The sequence below is a fragment of the Phoca vitulina genome, unplaced genomic scaffold (genome assembly GCF_004348235.1).
Source record: "Phoca vitulina isolate PV1807 unplaced genomic scaffold, GSC_HSeal_1.0 scaffold15, whole genome shotgun sequence".
NCBI lineage: Eukaryota > Metazoa > Chordata > Mammalia > Carnivora > Phocidae > Phoca > Phoca vitulina.
This window is the reverse complement of record NW_022589718.1, coordinates 2,186,170-2,200,542: the sequence shown is the minus strand read 5'-3', so window position 1 is coordinate 2,200,542 and position 14,373 is coordinate 2,186,170. Positions and strand designations below refer to the sequence as shown.

The 14,373-nt window shown below is 45.1% G+C and overlaps 1 protein-coding gene across 5 annotated transcripts in view; it reads right to left on the bottom strand.

Moving 5' to 3' along the window:
- Positions 1 to 7,425: 7,425 nt before the first annotated feature.
- Positions 7,426 to 14,373, bottom strand: part of SLC20A2 (solute carrier family 20 member 2) — a 104,781-nt gene continuing 97,833 nt past the window's right edge. For all 5 annotated transcript variants that reach the window (XM_032413315.1, XM_032413316.1, XM_032413312.1 and 2 more), the window contains one exon: positions 7,426 to 8,962. In XM_032413315.1, coding sequence (XP_032269206.1) covers positions 8,798 to 8,962 — 165 coding nt within the window. In that variant the 3' untranslated portion in view covers positions 7,426 to 8,797. The remainder of the gene's footprint in view (positions 8,963 to 14,373) is intronic.

The following is a 14,373-nucleotide window of genomic DNA, read 5'->3' as shown; positions in this document are numbered from 1 at the left end:
GCAGTTTGATGTATATCCTTGCAAATATTTTTCAGTGTCTTTAGAGATTACATAAATATCTTTATAAAATGTGAAAATCACATCTTGTTTTGCAATATACTTTTTTTTTGCTTCTGTCATTCAGGTCATCAAGGAGGGTCCATCAGATTCAGTGGGATGCAATATACTTTTATTTTTATTTTTTTAAAGATTTTTAAGTCACTTCTATACCCAGCATGGGGCTTGAACTTACAACCCTGAGATCAAGAGTCACATGCTCCAGCCAACTGAGCCAGCCAGGCGCCCTGCTATACATGTTTAAATTTGACATGTCGCAGTCTTCTTTCTGTTTGTTCATATAGATCTGCCTCACATTTTTTTATTCTACTTGACTTATAAAGGTGATATTAACTGTTCTTTTTACTGTATTGCGTTTTTTGCTTTATAAACAACGCTGCATTGAATATTTGTCCACTTCTGTAAATATTTCCAGAGCCGTGTTGCCCAGTAGATCTTTCTCTGATGATGAAATTGATCTGTCTGCATTGCCTCTAACGGTAGCCACTAGACACATGTGGCCAGTGAGCACTTGAAATGTAACTAGGGCAATGGAAGAACTCAAAGAAAAATTTTTTTTTAAAGTAATCTCTACACCCAACAAGGGGCTTGAACTCACAACCCCAAGATCGAGAGTCATACGCTCTACCAACCAAGCCAGTTGGGAGCTCTGGAAGAACTCAATTTTTAATTCTATTTCATTTTAATTTAAGAGATTGCTAAATCATAAGGCATGTGCATTTGATAAGTAGTACAAAATTGTCCTTCAGAAATTTTATACCAAGTTATATTTCTGCCATTGGTGGTCAAGAGTGCCCATTTTCTACATCCTCAATAGCTTTGAATGTCCTCAAACTTCAAAATTCTTACCAGTCTTAGAAATGAAAAACGGTATCTTATTTTAATTTGTATTTTCCTAATTGCCGGTGAGATGGAGCTGTTTTCATGTATTTACTGATCATTTATAATTCTCTGATTTGCCTGTCCAGATTCTTGCTCAGTTTCCAAATGAGTCATCTTAAAAACAACTAGAGACGATGGTTGCTGTTTGAAAGATGTTAGTGCTGCAAGATATTTCCCCCACCACCACCAAAGATTATCTTTACTAGCACCCAGATTCCAACCACCACTCTTTATGTTGGAAAAGATCTGTGATACCAACCACACGATGTAATTTGATTCTCTCATTATCTTTGTGGGTTGAACCACCATTATGGGAGCTAAAGTACCACAGGAAAGGAACAGGGAGTGCGAGGAGTACACAACAAGTTCCTTCTGTCCTGCTGACCTCTGTGGCTAGTTGCCCGTTACCGGCAGAAGCTCGTCCGCAGCCCGAGCGCTAGTGGGGCGCTGGGGCGGGCGGGCCAGTGCTGCACATGCGCGCTCTTCTGTGGTGTGCAACTCGGAGCAGAGAGACGGGCACGCTTCTGGAGCTTCTGGAGCGGTCACCGTGCAGGACGTAATCTTCATCCTCGTAGCAGTAACCGCAGACATCTTGGAGTCTGGTAGTCCAGGAAGGAAAGCCATGCGAGGTGTTCTAGGGTAGAGCAGTGCGTGGTGCTTGCTCATAGTGGGAATTCTCAGTAGCTCCCTCTCTCCACCGTTAAATGCACACAAGCACCTCTCTGCCCCCACCCCCCAGCTTTCTCCTCATTTTCCCTCTTCACCCTCTCCTTCCCCTCCCCCCCAATTAGCCTACAACTCCTAGGGTAATCATTTGATTTTATTTACATTTTAAATGGACTCGTTCAGGACACTGCCAGGATCGTCAGTGTTGCCTTTTGAGCCTGACTCTCAAGGTAACTTATTTTGGCCTCAACCATACAGCCTGTAAGCTTTGCACCTGGGAACAGAGAACCGATATTCCAGTTATATGTATTTAATGTCAGGGGGTTCTTGGATTCAGTGACTCTGCTCTTAGGAACTTGCCTTAAGGAAATCAGCAGACATGCTCATTGCGGTGTTCTTAATCAGAGAGAAAATGTGTCACAGGGCCACGTGTGTAAGGGGCGTAACCGGCTACATGCTGGTATGTGGATTCATCAAATGGCACGTTATTCAGCCATTAAAAATCATGTTTTTGAAGAATAACCATTGAGAATTGTTCACAATATGTTAAATAGAAAAAGCAAAGAATTAATCTCAATTTTATTTTTTTTGAAAAGTAGATGTTGGGGCGCCTGGGTGGCTCAGTTGGTTAAGTGTCTGACTCTTGGTTTTGGCTCAGGTCGTGATCTCAGGGTGGGGAGATGGAGCCCCATGTGGGGCTCTGTACTTCGTGCGGAGTCTACTGGAGATTCTCTCTCCCCCTCTGCCCCCCCCGCCCCCACTCATGCTCTCAAATAAATCTTTAAAAAAAAGTATATGTGGAAATAGAAAAAAGTCCAAAATATTAATATTCATTATTTCAGGAAGTTGGAATCATGAATAATTTTTATTGATTTTATACTTTACTATATTTTTCTGGTTTTCTAAAGTGAATTTATTTCTGTAATTAGGGAAATACTCTTCTAATTCACATTGTTTGAAAAGGCAGGCAGCCCCCCCATAGCAGCACAGCGGGTGGCACGTCTAATGGGTGGTCAGTGTGTGTGCAGCTCAGCAGGTGGTGTGCTTCCTGGTCTCGGGACAGGGAGCCCCAAGGCACCGGCCGAGGCAAGAAACACCAGGGGCGGGGCGGGGCGGGGGGCATGGGTTAGCCCGGTGATGGGTATTAAGGAGGGCGCGTACTGCATGGAGCACTGGGTGCTATATGCAAACAATGAATCATGGAACACTACATCAGAAACTAATGATGTATGGTGACTAACATAATAAAAAAAAAAAACACCAGGGGCTCCTACCACCCTTAGGAGAGTTACCCAAATAGATCAAAGTACTAGTGTTTCTTGTGATAAGAAACTAATAGGCATGAGGTTTTTATTAAATTTTAAGAGATTGAAGTTTACACATCACATTTTTTAAACTTATTTTTTACAAGATTTTATTTGAGAGAGAGAGAGCACAAGCAGGGGGGAGGGGTAGAGGCAGAGGGAGAAGCAGACTCCCCGCAGAGCATTCTCTCTGGGAGTCTGGGATCATGACCTGAGGCGAAGGCAGACGTTTGATACACATCACATTTTAAATATTAGTTCTCCAAGAGATAAGACAACACAGTGCATTGCTGATCCATGTTCATACTCTGAGAATCACTGCTTAAGGAACAGAGGAGGGGGGCGCCTGGGTGGCTCAGTCGTTAAGCGTCTGCCTTCGGCTCAGGTCATGATCCCGGGGTCCTGGGATTGAGCCCCTCATCGGGCTCCCTGCTCAGGGGGAAGCCTGCTTCTCCCTCTCCCACTCCCCCTGCTTGTGTTCCCTCTCTCTGTCAAATAAATAAAATCTTAAAAAAAAAAAAAAGCGACAGCCTCTGACGGCGCATGCTCTGTGTACCCTGCCTGTTGCCCTTTAGAATCAAGTCCCTCTTTTGCCCTCACTTAAATGTCGACATTCGGGTTCTATCCTCAGCCTTCTCTAATTCTATACCTTGGCGTTACGTTTGTGTTGAATGGCTTTTTCAGATGACATCTGCCTGTCCTCGGAGATTCTGACAGCCTCACGGGCCTTCTCAGAATAAAGGAGGTCAGATAATAGCACCATTCTTCCTCCGGTTTTAAACAAATGGTAAACTAGGACACGGTGTCAGTGGACAGAAGCCAAAAGCTGCATCTTTTGATGAAGGCTGCTTGACACTCGCTGAGGGTGAAGAGTGACCGTGGCGTCGGGCCAGGGCAGGCCTCCCCCAGGCCCGGGTGGGGTGCAGTGGAGGAGGGGGATTCTAGTGCTTCCTGGAGGAAGGAACTAACTCCAACGCGCCCAGTTCATTCTTCCCCAGTGTGCCATTCACACGCGCGCCTTGCCCCCGGGGGAGGCAGTATGAGGGTAGAGAGAGGCCCGAGTGTGGTGCTGAAGGTGGGCCCGTCCTGGGGAAGGAGACGCTGAGAACAGAACACCGCATTCAGCGTGTGCGCACCCAGAGCTGGGGCTTGTCCGCTGTGGAAATGGATGCAGACCTCGCGGTGCTGGCGGGAGTAGAGGCTGTGCTTCGGCACAGCTCTTGGGGATCCCCACGTACGCACTGCATTCGGCCCTTGAGCATGACCTGTCCTATCTTCCTGAGAGCTGCCTCCGAAAGGTGTTCCCAAAGCTTCGCGCCATGTAAGACGGCCCTCGGGACCTTCCAACCTTCCGGGCAAGCTGCCTGTCAGACCCTCTTCTCGGAGAGTCTGCGGGCATCTAACACCGATCCCCAAACTGACCCAGTGCTCTCACTGTCCACCCTGCACTTGGCGTTCCCGCCCCATTTCTGCCTCTTCCGTGAGAGCTTCCCCATCCTCAGGGGGCAGCAATCACATTGTATTGCATTTTTGCTTACCCACCTCCCCTCCTGCCTGTGAACTCCTAGACGCCTTTTTGTCTCCCTACCTCCAGCGGCCAGGCCAACACCTGGCACACGATAGGCACCCAGTGGGTGTTTACTGAATGGATGGGAATGAGCCAGCAGGCAGGTGGCTTGGCTTCCAAGTCATGGGGATTTCTGCATACGGATTGAAGTTCCCCTTCAGCAAGTACTCGTATTTTCCTGTGGCCATCAAAGAAACAGATATTGACATTTCTAGTGACTCTCTGAATTATAATTATTATCCTGGGAGGTGATTTCACTGCTGCAATTTAAAAAGGTGCTGAGAAGACGGTCACGATTGCAATTGCACTTGACCCCACTTGGTGTCGCTGTTGTCACTGCCAAGAGAAGGTGTTGGTCCCACTGTGGAGTCCGGTGCCTTCTGGCCTGCAGGTCAGTCTGTCTCCTTCCTTTTGACCTCACTCCCTTCCCCAGCACCCTACCCGACGCCTAGTTTGGAACGTCTACATTCGGGGTTTGTTTGAACCTCCAAATGTCAAGCGTTGGGGGAGAGGCAAGGGAACGGTCCATCCTACTGTAGCCCAAATCTGTTTTGCTCTCAAGTTCTCGATTTGTTCTAGCCAGTAGAGATTAGAGAACAGCTGATCACCTTTGTTGAGTCTGAAAGTCCTTAATTTAAATCAGATTGAATTCCTCATGTTTCCTTTATAAGAACAGGCCAGAGAAACCTCTCACCCTTTCCTCCTGGGCTTCCAGGTTCTTAATCCCCTGCCAGTGTTCCTTCTGGGACCCTCCTCCCAGCCTCCGGCACAGCCCCCTCCTTCCTCTGGAGACCACAGTCGTGGACACGGTCTGAGCCCCTCAGAGGGAGAGGCTGAGAGGACGTCGGGAAGCCTGGGGCTTACTCTGGTCATCTGACCATTTGGCTGCCTACACTTTTTCTCACTCTGTGCCTTTGTTTCCCCAGTGCCTGGCCAGCTCCGCGTGTTCCAAAGACGGGTGTCTCAATGTGGAGGGGATGATGGAGTGCAGGTGACTTTTCCCTTTTTTTCATAATATGCTTCGGGGTTGTTTCATTGTCTTTTCAGTAATAAAGGATGATGTGCTAGGAAAGTATTTAAGAGGGTGACAATCCAAGGTCAGGGCTACATTGCCCCACCTCCATGAGAATTTAACCATATTCTACAGGTCTCATCAATCTTCTTCCTCCACCTAGCATGCAGAGAACCCATTCTCCAGTTTCTTTTAGTCTCTGGTGGTTTTGTTCAGTGAACTGTGGCTTATTTTCTATTCGTTCTCTCCATCATCTCAACTTAAAGTTTTCCTCCAAGCAGTCCACCTGAGGGGAATCGTCCACAAAAAGTTCCCATAATAACAAGGGAAGGCACACACGCTAGTTTATGGAGCCCTATTCTGAGCCAGGCCCGGAGTGGCCGTTTTCACCACATCGTCCCCCCCAGAACTCGTCTCAGCCCCACGTGAGGCCTCGGGGCCCCCGCGAGGAAACGCGCTAACAGGGTAGGGGTGGTTGTCGACATCGGGGCCCAGCGCTCCCAGACTCCAGGACCCGCTCCGGCAGGGGCACTTCAAGGCGCGGGGGGCACGTGGTCTCCCCCCGCCCCACCCGAGGGCTGCACGGAACACACCGCCTGACCTTCCAGCGCCCTCTTCCTGCCTCATGGTGTAACTGGATGAACTCACCGACGCCCTAGAACTTGACACGCCACCATTCTCTGAATGATGGGGTTTATTCTGCAGCTTATTCTGAGGAGACAAGAGGACTTATTTTAAAAAATTATCTTGTGAAAAATGAGTAAATGTGTTTACATATTTGCTCAGAAGCTCAGTCCTCTTGGAAAGGCAGAAAATGAAGTGAAGGAACACTGCCTTGGGAGCTCAAGCTGCTTTGGGAGCTGTCGCCCGTCCTCCGTGCAGACGTTGTCCCTCTGCAAGGGCCCCGGACACGGGGAAGGCAGGGTCTCCAGGGCGCCCGTCTTAGCCCCGCACAGCTCCCTTCTGCGGACGGTGATCTGGCGACCAAACCCCAGCTAAGATGCCAGGGCCGTGGGAGGTACCGCGGTCCGAGGAGTGTGTGGCCTCCGATGAAGACTCAGGCGGCCAGGGCAGGGGAGCCCCTTCCCAGTGTCCGCGTCCCCGTCCTGGGTGACCCATCCTCTGCCAGAGCTCACCTCCCTGCCCTCGTGGAGAGGGGCCGGGGCCGGGGAGGGGTGCACCGGGCCGGCTTCTCTCTTCAGTACTGCCGGGGACGGTGCTTCGTCATCCCGAGGCTCGGTGTACGTGCGACCTTCGTCCCACTTGGGTCCCCGGGTCTTTGCTCCGGCAGCCCTTCTCCCAGGACGCCGCTTGCAAGCTGGCGCTGTTTTGCTCTTACTCTTCGTATGAATTTAGGAGGAAATCGAACTTGTTCTTGAATCTACAGTTTTATCATAAGTGGGGACATGAAAGGCCTAGAATGCCGTTTTAAAAATCAGAGAAAGCAAATTTCTTTGTGGAGATGAAGAACTTGTCACACCTGGTCAGTGTCCCTCATCTCTGTCCCCTTCCTCATTCCAGAAGGAAGCGGAGCTTGAGAGCCCTGAGGCACAGGCTGCAGGAGTTGGCCTCTGAAGCTCCAAGCAGGTGTGTGGGGGCTGCGTGAGCCGAGAAGAAAGAGGACGTGCCTTTTCCGCTAGGCCCTTGGCCCTGGGCACGTGAACCGACTGCCCCCGGCCCACCCCCCAAGAGGCTGGCTAAGTCCGCACACTGCTAACACACCCTGTTAGCGGTTCTTTGCTGAAGAATCAACGTGTGTGTGCGGACAGCGGGGATTTCAGGATGCTGGGCTGTGGCCGTCATTTCTTCCTTCTCTTGCTCATGTGTAGTTTGTGTACCAACATGTAATAGTCGTAAAATAAGAAAGTTATTTGAAAAATAGAAGTAAACAAATTATGTAGCTTTTATTTTTGTGGAAACTGAAAACAGATATTTAGAAAAAGACTTCAGAGGCAAACTTTGAGGGGCATTTTTTATTATAAATTTAATGTGGTTGATTAATGAAAAAATCACAATGAAGTACCAAGAAAACGTTTGTCAATATAAAAATTTTAGCAGCATTTCCATAGTTTCAGGCTCTAACATTAGTCATACTTCCTCCCTCCCGCTATCAGAAAAGAATCCAATGGGACTACAGTAGAGCATCAAGATGTTCCGCTTAGTAAAGGCCTCAAGGAAATCCTCAAATCCAGTGTATTGTCTAATATTTCAACTCTCCCTGCTCCTGAATTTCTCGAATGTCAAATCACTCGCCTTAGTGTTTGAGACAAGAATTCTGTTCTTCAGGCTGCGGGGGGAGAAGAGGGGTGAAAATTTAAACTGGACTTGATATGTGGGGCTTGATCACGCATCCTTCCGTACGTACATTCTCCACACGGACGACGATGAAGGGCCACTGCGGGCTTCACCAGTGTCTGGCATGTGGCGGCAGTGGGGGTGGGGCGGGGCAGGGGACCCAAAGCGGGCCTCGCACGTGCTGGGGGCTGGGGGGCTGGTGTTTCAGTATGTGCGCTGCCGGGGGCAGGCCGGAGCCTGGCGGTCCCCCTACAGCACAGGCTAACGTAGGATTAATGAGAAGGGGAGACAGACAACATGAAAATATAATACTGGCAAACTATTCCCCTGCTTCTTTGGTACTTTCCAAAATTCTCTGATCAAAAAAGTATAGGGAAGCACACCATTAAAAAATTACAGTCTTAAGTATTTACAGAAGCAATTATGATATATTACAGAATCAATACACAGTATATGAACAGATGCCTCAGTGAAAGCACTTGTGAACTCCTACCCCGGTATTATTCAAGAGCACACCCACGGACGTACACCTGCCCAAATGGGCATCATCCATCCAGATTCTCGCTTATCTTACAGTATATTCAATGGGGAAAACATCACTTTCCAATCTACACTTTACTTTTAAAAGGTTCTTAAAATTTGCCACTGAAATCAGGACATACAAAGATTTGTTGAATATTGAATTCTAGGCAATATATCTCCACTCCCATTTTGAATATGTCTGAAATAATGCTATGTATTCTATGTATACAATATATATTTAACAGATAAGTAACCGCACCACGTTATGTCACCACGATACCAGTTTAATGCACATGATTATGTACAGTAGTTAAGTTAGCTCTGGAGGATGACTCTCTACAGTGTAGGTGAGCAGTGTGGTTCGGAACCATAGGAAAGGGACCCGGAGAAGCTGGTGGGGGGACAGCCCGTGCATGGGCAGGACGCGTGCCGCACGCCCCCCCACGTCCCCACACCAGACTACCCCTTGTGCGCCGGGTGGAAGAAGACAAATCACACATATGGAAGGATCCCGTACATGAGGAGAGCCATGACAGCAGCACTGAACAACCCAGCCACGGGGACAGTCACAAACCAGGCCACAAAGATGTTCCGGAAGAGGCGCCAGTCCACGGCCTTCCGGGAGCGGATCCAGCCCACGGCCACCACCGAGCCCACCTGTGGGAGCACAGACATTTCACAGTGAAAATGGAGGCCCGCAAATATGAAGCTGAGACACAGACTCTACATTCAGCCGATGGAAACTGGTTAATCTCAGAAGTAAACTGCATTATGAAATGACCAGTTCTTTCCCCTCAATTTGTTAAAAGTTCTTAAAATAATTTAGATTTTAGGTATAATTACTTTAGGATTATTCTACTCAGCATATAGTTCCGATATACTTTTCCACGTATATTCTGCTCTATTTGAGTGGAACGTTAGCCAATTACATGTCTTGTCTTCTCTCTGCCCCTTATAAACTGTAACTTGTCTTAAATATTCCGCAGGTAGGCTACTGTTTAACACAACGTATGAACCTGCTTTAATGTGCCCTTCTCTTAGAAAAACAGCATCATAAATGTTGGAGCTGGAGAAGACCTCTGAGGATATCCAATCCACACATTCGTTTACAGAGGATAAAACAGGTCCTGAGAGGATCCGGGGGCACGAGGAGATACCGTTAATCACAGCACCTGCAGACTAGAACTCAGGCCTCTTGATTTTAAACTGGTTTTCTCCTCTATCTCAAGCTGCCTGGCCATCTTTGTACTTTAGCTAGTATGAAGGGAAGTAAAAAAGCAAACAGCAAAGTAAACTAAATAAGATAAAATGGAGCATAAATATTATTGGATCGGAACTCTCACTCATGCCTCACAAAATGACAGGTACAGATACTTGAAAATCACAATGTTAACACGGATTCAAATCTTTTTCTAAACACTCACCATTCATTTTATGGTTTGTTGAAAGTTTAAAAAGGAAAAAAGACTCAGCTTCAAGTATCCTAAAAATGCAAATCATAAGCAAGTACAACTCCAGTAACATCTCATGCCTCACTCAGGCTCTGGGGGGCTCAGAGTTCAACACGATGCCCATCTGTGAGCTGGACTTTTAGGATCTCCATAAAATAGGCTCTGTTTCTACTAACCCTCAAATACTCCAGAATCATCAGGGGCCAGTGAGGTTCAAATAACAACCAGGGTCTAACCACACACACACACACAAAAATCCAACACATTAGATTGTTTATGGACACAAACTGGAACCCCCGAAACAGCAGTATGCTGAAAGGCAGTTAATCTGACATTCTGTCAACCCAAGCCTGACTGACCAACATCTCTAGGACAGCAACCCTTAGGGGAGGCTTCAAAGTGATCATTGTATTTAAAGTCTTTGGCTGTAAGCAGTACCCTGTATGAACCTGATAAGCCTGTTCAGCAGTTCCTAAAACATGACAATCGAGATTTTTCTACTGCCTAAGGATCAGCTAGTTTCTGTTGGTCCTCAAATACGGTCAAGTTCACAAACCGTAGCTCCTGTTAAACACTGTCTCTCCGGAGCATGTCCTCTTTAGTGCCCCTTTGGTTGTCCTGGATTCCCTTAAGGAGGACACGTTCAAGTTTCCATTTTATCATGCCCTCTTCCTTTCTTAGAAAACTTTTTTAAAAAGCATAAAGGTAGGGGTGCCCGGGTGGCTCAGTTGGTTAAGTGTCTGCCTTCAGCTCAGGTCATGATGTCAGGGTCCTGAATTGGGCTCCCTGCTCACTGCGGAGTCTGCTTCTCCCTCTCCTTCTGCTCCTCCCCTCCGCAAACCCCCACTTGTGCTCTCTCTCTCTCAAATAAATAAAATTTTTTAAAAAAGCATAAAGTTAGAATAATATTATAGCAAGTTCATGTACTAGGAGGGATGGACAATTACCCAGACCCCCACTACCGTCCTATTTTATATTCCTTTCTTGTATTTTTTTATCAATATACTTTTTTTTTTTTTTTAAAGATTTTATTTATTTATTTGAGAGAGAGAGAATGAGAGAGAGCACATGAGAGGGGGGAGGGTCAGAGGGAGAAGCAGACTCCCTGCCGAGCAGGGAGCCCGATGCGGGACTCGATCCAGGGACTCCAGGATCATGACCTGAGCTGAAGGCAGTTGCTTAACCAACTGAGCCACCCAGGCGCCCTATCAATATACTTTTATTTGTAAATAATAGGGCACACTATTTCCTTTCTTTAAAAAAATTAACATTATATTATAGGCATATTCCCATAGTGCTCACAGCCTTTATGATTATCATGAAAAATGGCACACCCTTTAGGTGGATGGATGCACCTTAATTTAACCACTTCCAGTTTGCTTCCAATTTTTCCCTATTAAAAATATTTCCAGGATGCCTGGGGGGCTCAGTCAGTTAAGCGTCTGCCTTCAGCTCAGGTTGTGATCTCAGGGTTCTGGGATTGAGCCCCACATTGGGCTCCCTGCTCAGTGGGGAGCCTGCTTCTCCCTCTGCCCCTACCCCATGCTTGTGCTCTCTTTCTCTTGCAAACATAAATAAATAAAATCTTAAAAAAAATAGTTCCATGATTAATGTATTCATATAGCTTATATTTGGGCTTTACAAAATAATATTCCCTGAAATGGATTATTAAAGGGGGCATTTATTTAGTTTTGTTATTTTATTTTAATTCCAGTATAGTTAACATACAGGGTTATATTAATTTCAGGTGTACAATAGTGATTCAACAACTTAAAGGGAGCATTTAAAAAACATCTTGAAATAATTTGAAACTTAGAGAAAAGTTGTAAGAACTCCACACACCCTTTACCCAAATTCACCAGTTTTTAACCTTTTGCCACAATCTATGAAGAAACATTTTCATACTATTAAAATATCCTGCCCCTCATCCACCTCCCTCTCCCCTTGGGCTAAAGACTCAGCCATCCCTTCTTTACTCCAATGGTTGCAACATGGTAATTTACCAACTCCCTTGCATGCATCAGATGGAATGCTGCTTGGAGGAAGAACAGGATCTTAATACATACTGCCAAATAGTTTTATAAACAGTTGTAAATGTACAAGATCATCCATAATCTGTGAATTTTGGTACACTGTAATAATCCTGCAAATTTTTCTTTTTTGTTAACCAATCAACAAAAACATGTGTTACTGTTGCTTTAATTTGCGTATCTTTAATTACTCCTAAGGCTGAACTTACTTTTATTTATCCAATTGTACTCTCTCAGTCTTTTTTTAAAAAGATTTTATTTATTTATTCGACAGAGACAGAGAGAGAGGGAACACAAGCAGAGGTAGTGGGAGAGGGAAAAGCAGGCTTCCTGTGGAGCAGGGAGCCCGATGCGGGGCTCGATCCCAGGACCCTGGGATCATGACCTGAGCCGAAGGCAGATGCTTAACGACTGAGCCACCCAGGCGCCCCTCTAGTCTTTACTCTATATAAAATTGTCTCTCCATGTACTTTGCCCAATTGGAATCTAAATGTGTCCCTTTATTTATTTATGTGTGGTCTTTATTGAATGATATTAACTCTTATTTAATGCAAATATTTTCTCAATTCACTATTTTGCTTTGTTTCAAGTTTCTAATTCCATACAATAAAATATGCTGCGCTCTTCTGTGATTTGTCCTTGAATATTTGATATTTAATTCTATTTTACTATACATTTTCTAAAATAAGATTCTATTCTATTCTGAATTTTAAACTTGCTTCTGAGCTTGGGAACTGCTGCCGAGTAGTTTATACTCTGAATCTTACTCATTATGGGTAGCCAGGTAAATGGGCCACAGCATCACACCCACATGTGGCAGATACTGCCTTCAAAGTCCAAAAAGGCCCAACAAGCACCATGTCTCATCTTACTTGTGGGTTGTGCTAAACTACATAATTATCAAATTAAATAAAAGATGGCAATGGATTGTAAAAAAAAAAAAGTTTTTAAAATGCTAGTTAGGCCATCAGATATATTTTTTGAGAGTTGTATGTCTAATTTTGTTTTTCTCTATTGACAGCCAGCTATCCAACGTCACTTACCCAACATCATCAAACTATATTGCTCGTATATCGTAGGTTCTATCTCTGGCCTATCTACTGTTTTATAGAAATATCAGATTTTTTTTCATTGTATAAATACGTATTTAAATACATATAACATTGATCATTTTAGCCATTTTTAAGTGTACAATTGAGTGGCATAAAATATTTTCACATTGTTTTGCAACCATGAACACCATTCATCTCCAGAACTTTGTCATCTTCCCCAACTGAAACTGTCCCCATCCACACTGTTGCCCCGCCTCCATGTATTTTCAACTTTCTCTCGGGTAAGACTAGTCTCTCCTCATCACTTTTCTTTTTAGATTTTATATTCTAACTTAACCTACCAAATTCACTTTAGTCTCCTTTTGTAAAGTTAGAAGAAAAATTTGGTTGGGGTTGTATTTGCAGGGAACATAGTATCTTTTTTAAGATTTTTTTTTTTTAAAGTAATCTCTACACCCAACGTGGGGCTTAAACTCACGACCTGGAGATCAAGAGTCGTGTGCTCCATCAGCTGAGCCAGGCAAGTGCCCCTCAGGGAACTGATATCTTTATAAAATTTAGTTTTCCCATCCAATAACACAGTCTGTCTCATCTGCCGGTCTTCTTTCATGTCTGTGCAAAGTTTTGTGCCTTTTTCATATATACCACTTGCATTTATCAGGATTATTCTGAAATAGCTTTTTGCTGTAATTCTGGAGGTGTTCTTGTTTTTAGTACATTTTCGTACTGGCTATTGCTGACAGAGAAGCTCTAGAGTTTTGTATTTTTATGGTGGGCTGGGTCATTTTTACTGAATTCTAGCAGTGTTTTAGAGACACATGCTGAATTTTATCAAATGTCTTTTTGACATATATGTCAGTAGATGATCACATGTTGTTTTTTAATGGACTGATGAACCGCATTATTTTGAAGATGTCAGAACACCCTTCTTGGGATTCACTCAACACCTGTCTGTTGAGCACTTACGAGGGGCCAGCCCTGTGTAGGTGCAGGTGGTGGATAAACCCTGCCCTGTTCAGAGCCTGTTTTCTAGTAATCTGGAAAATCAATTTGATCCTGCTGAAATGTTCTAAAATCGTTCATGTCATTTATTAGCTCCTTAAGTTTTACACCAATATTCATAAGTAAATATAGCTTTCATTGTCATGTTTTAAATCAGGTTTTGGTATTAGGCTTATTCAGTATATGCTTTATAGAACAAAATGAAGAGTTTCCTGTTCTATTTTGTTTTTTTTCTACACTGTAGAAAGTTTACATAACATGAAAATTCTTCTTTTAAAATGGAAGAGGTTATGGGGGGCCTGAATGGCTCAGCTGGTTGAGCGTCCAACTCTAGGTTTCGGCTCAGGTCATGATCTTGGGGTTGTGAGATCAAGCCCTGAGCTGGGCTCTGCACCAAGCAGGGAGTCTGCTTGAGCTTCTCTCTCTCCCTCTGCCCCTCTGTTGTCTCGTGTGTATGCGCACTCTCTCAAATGAATAAATCAATCTTCGGGCGGGCTTGGGTGGCTCAGTCGGTTAAGCGGTTGCCTTTGGCT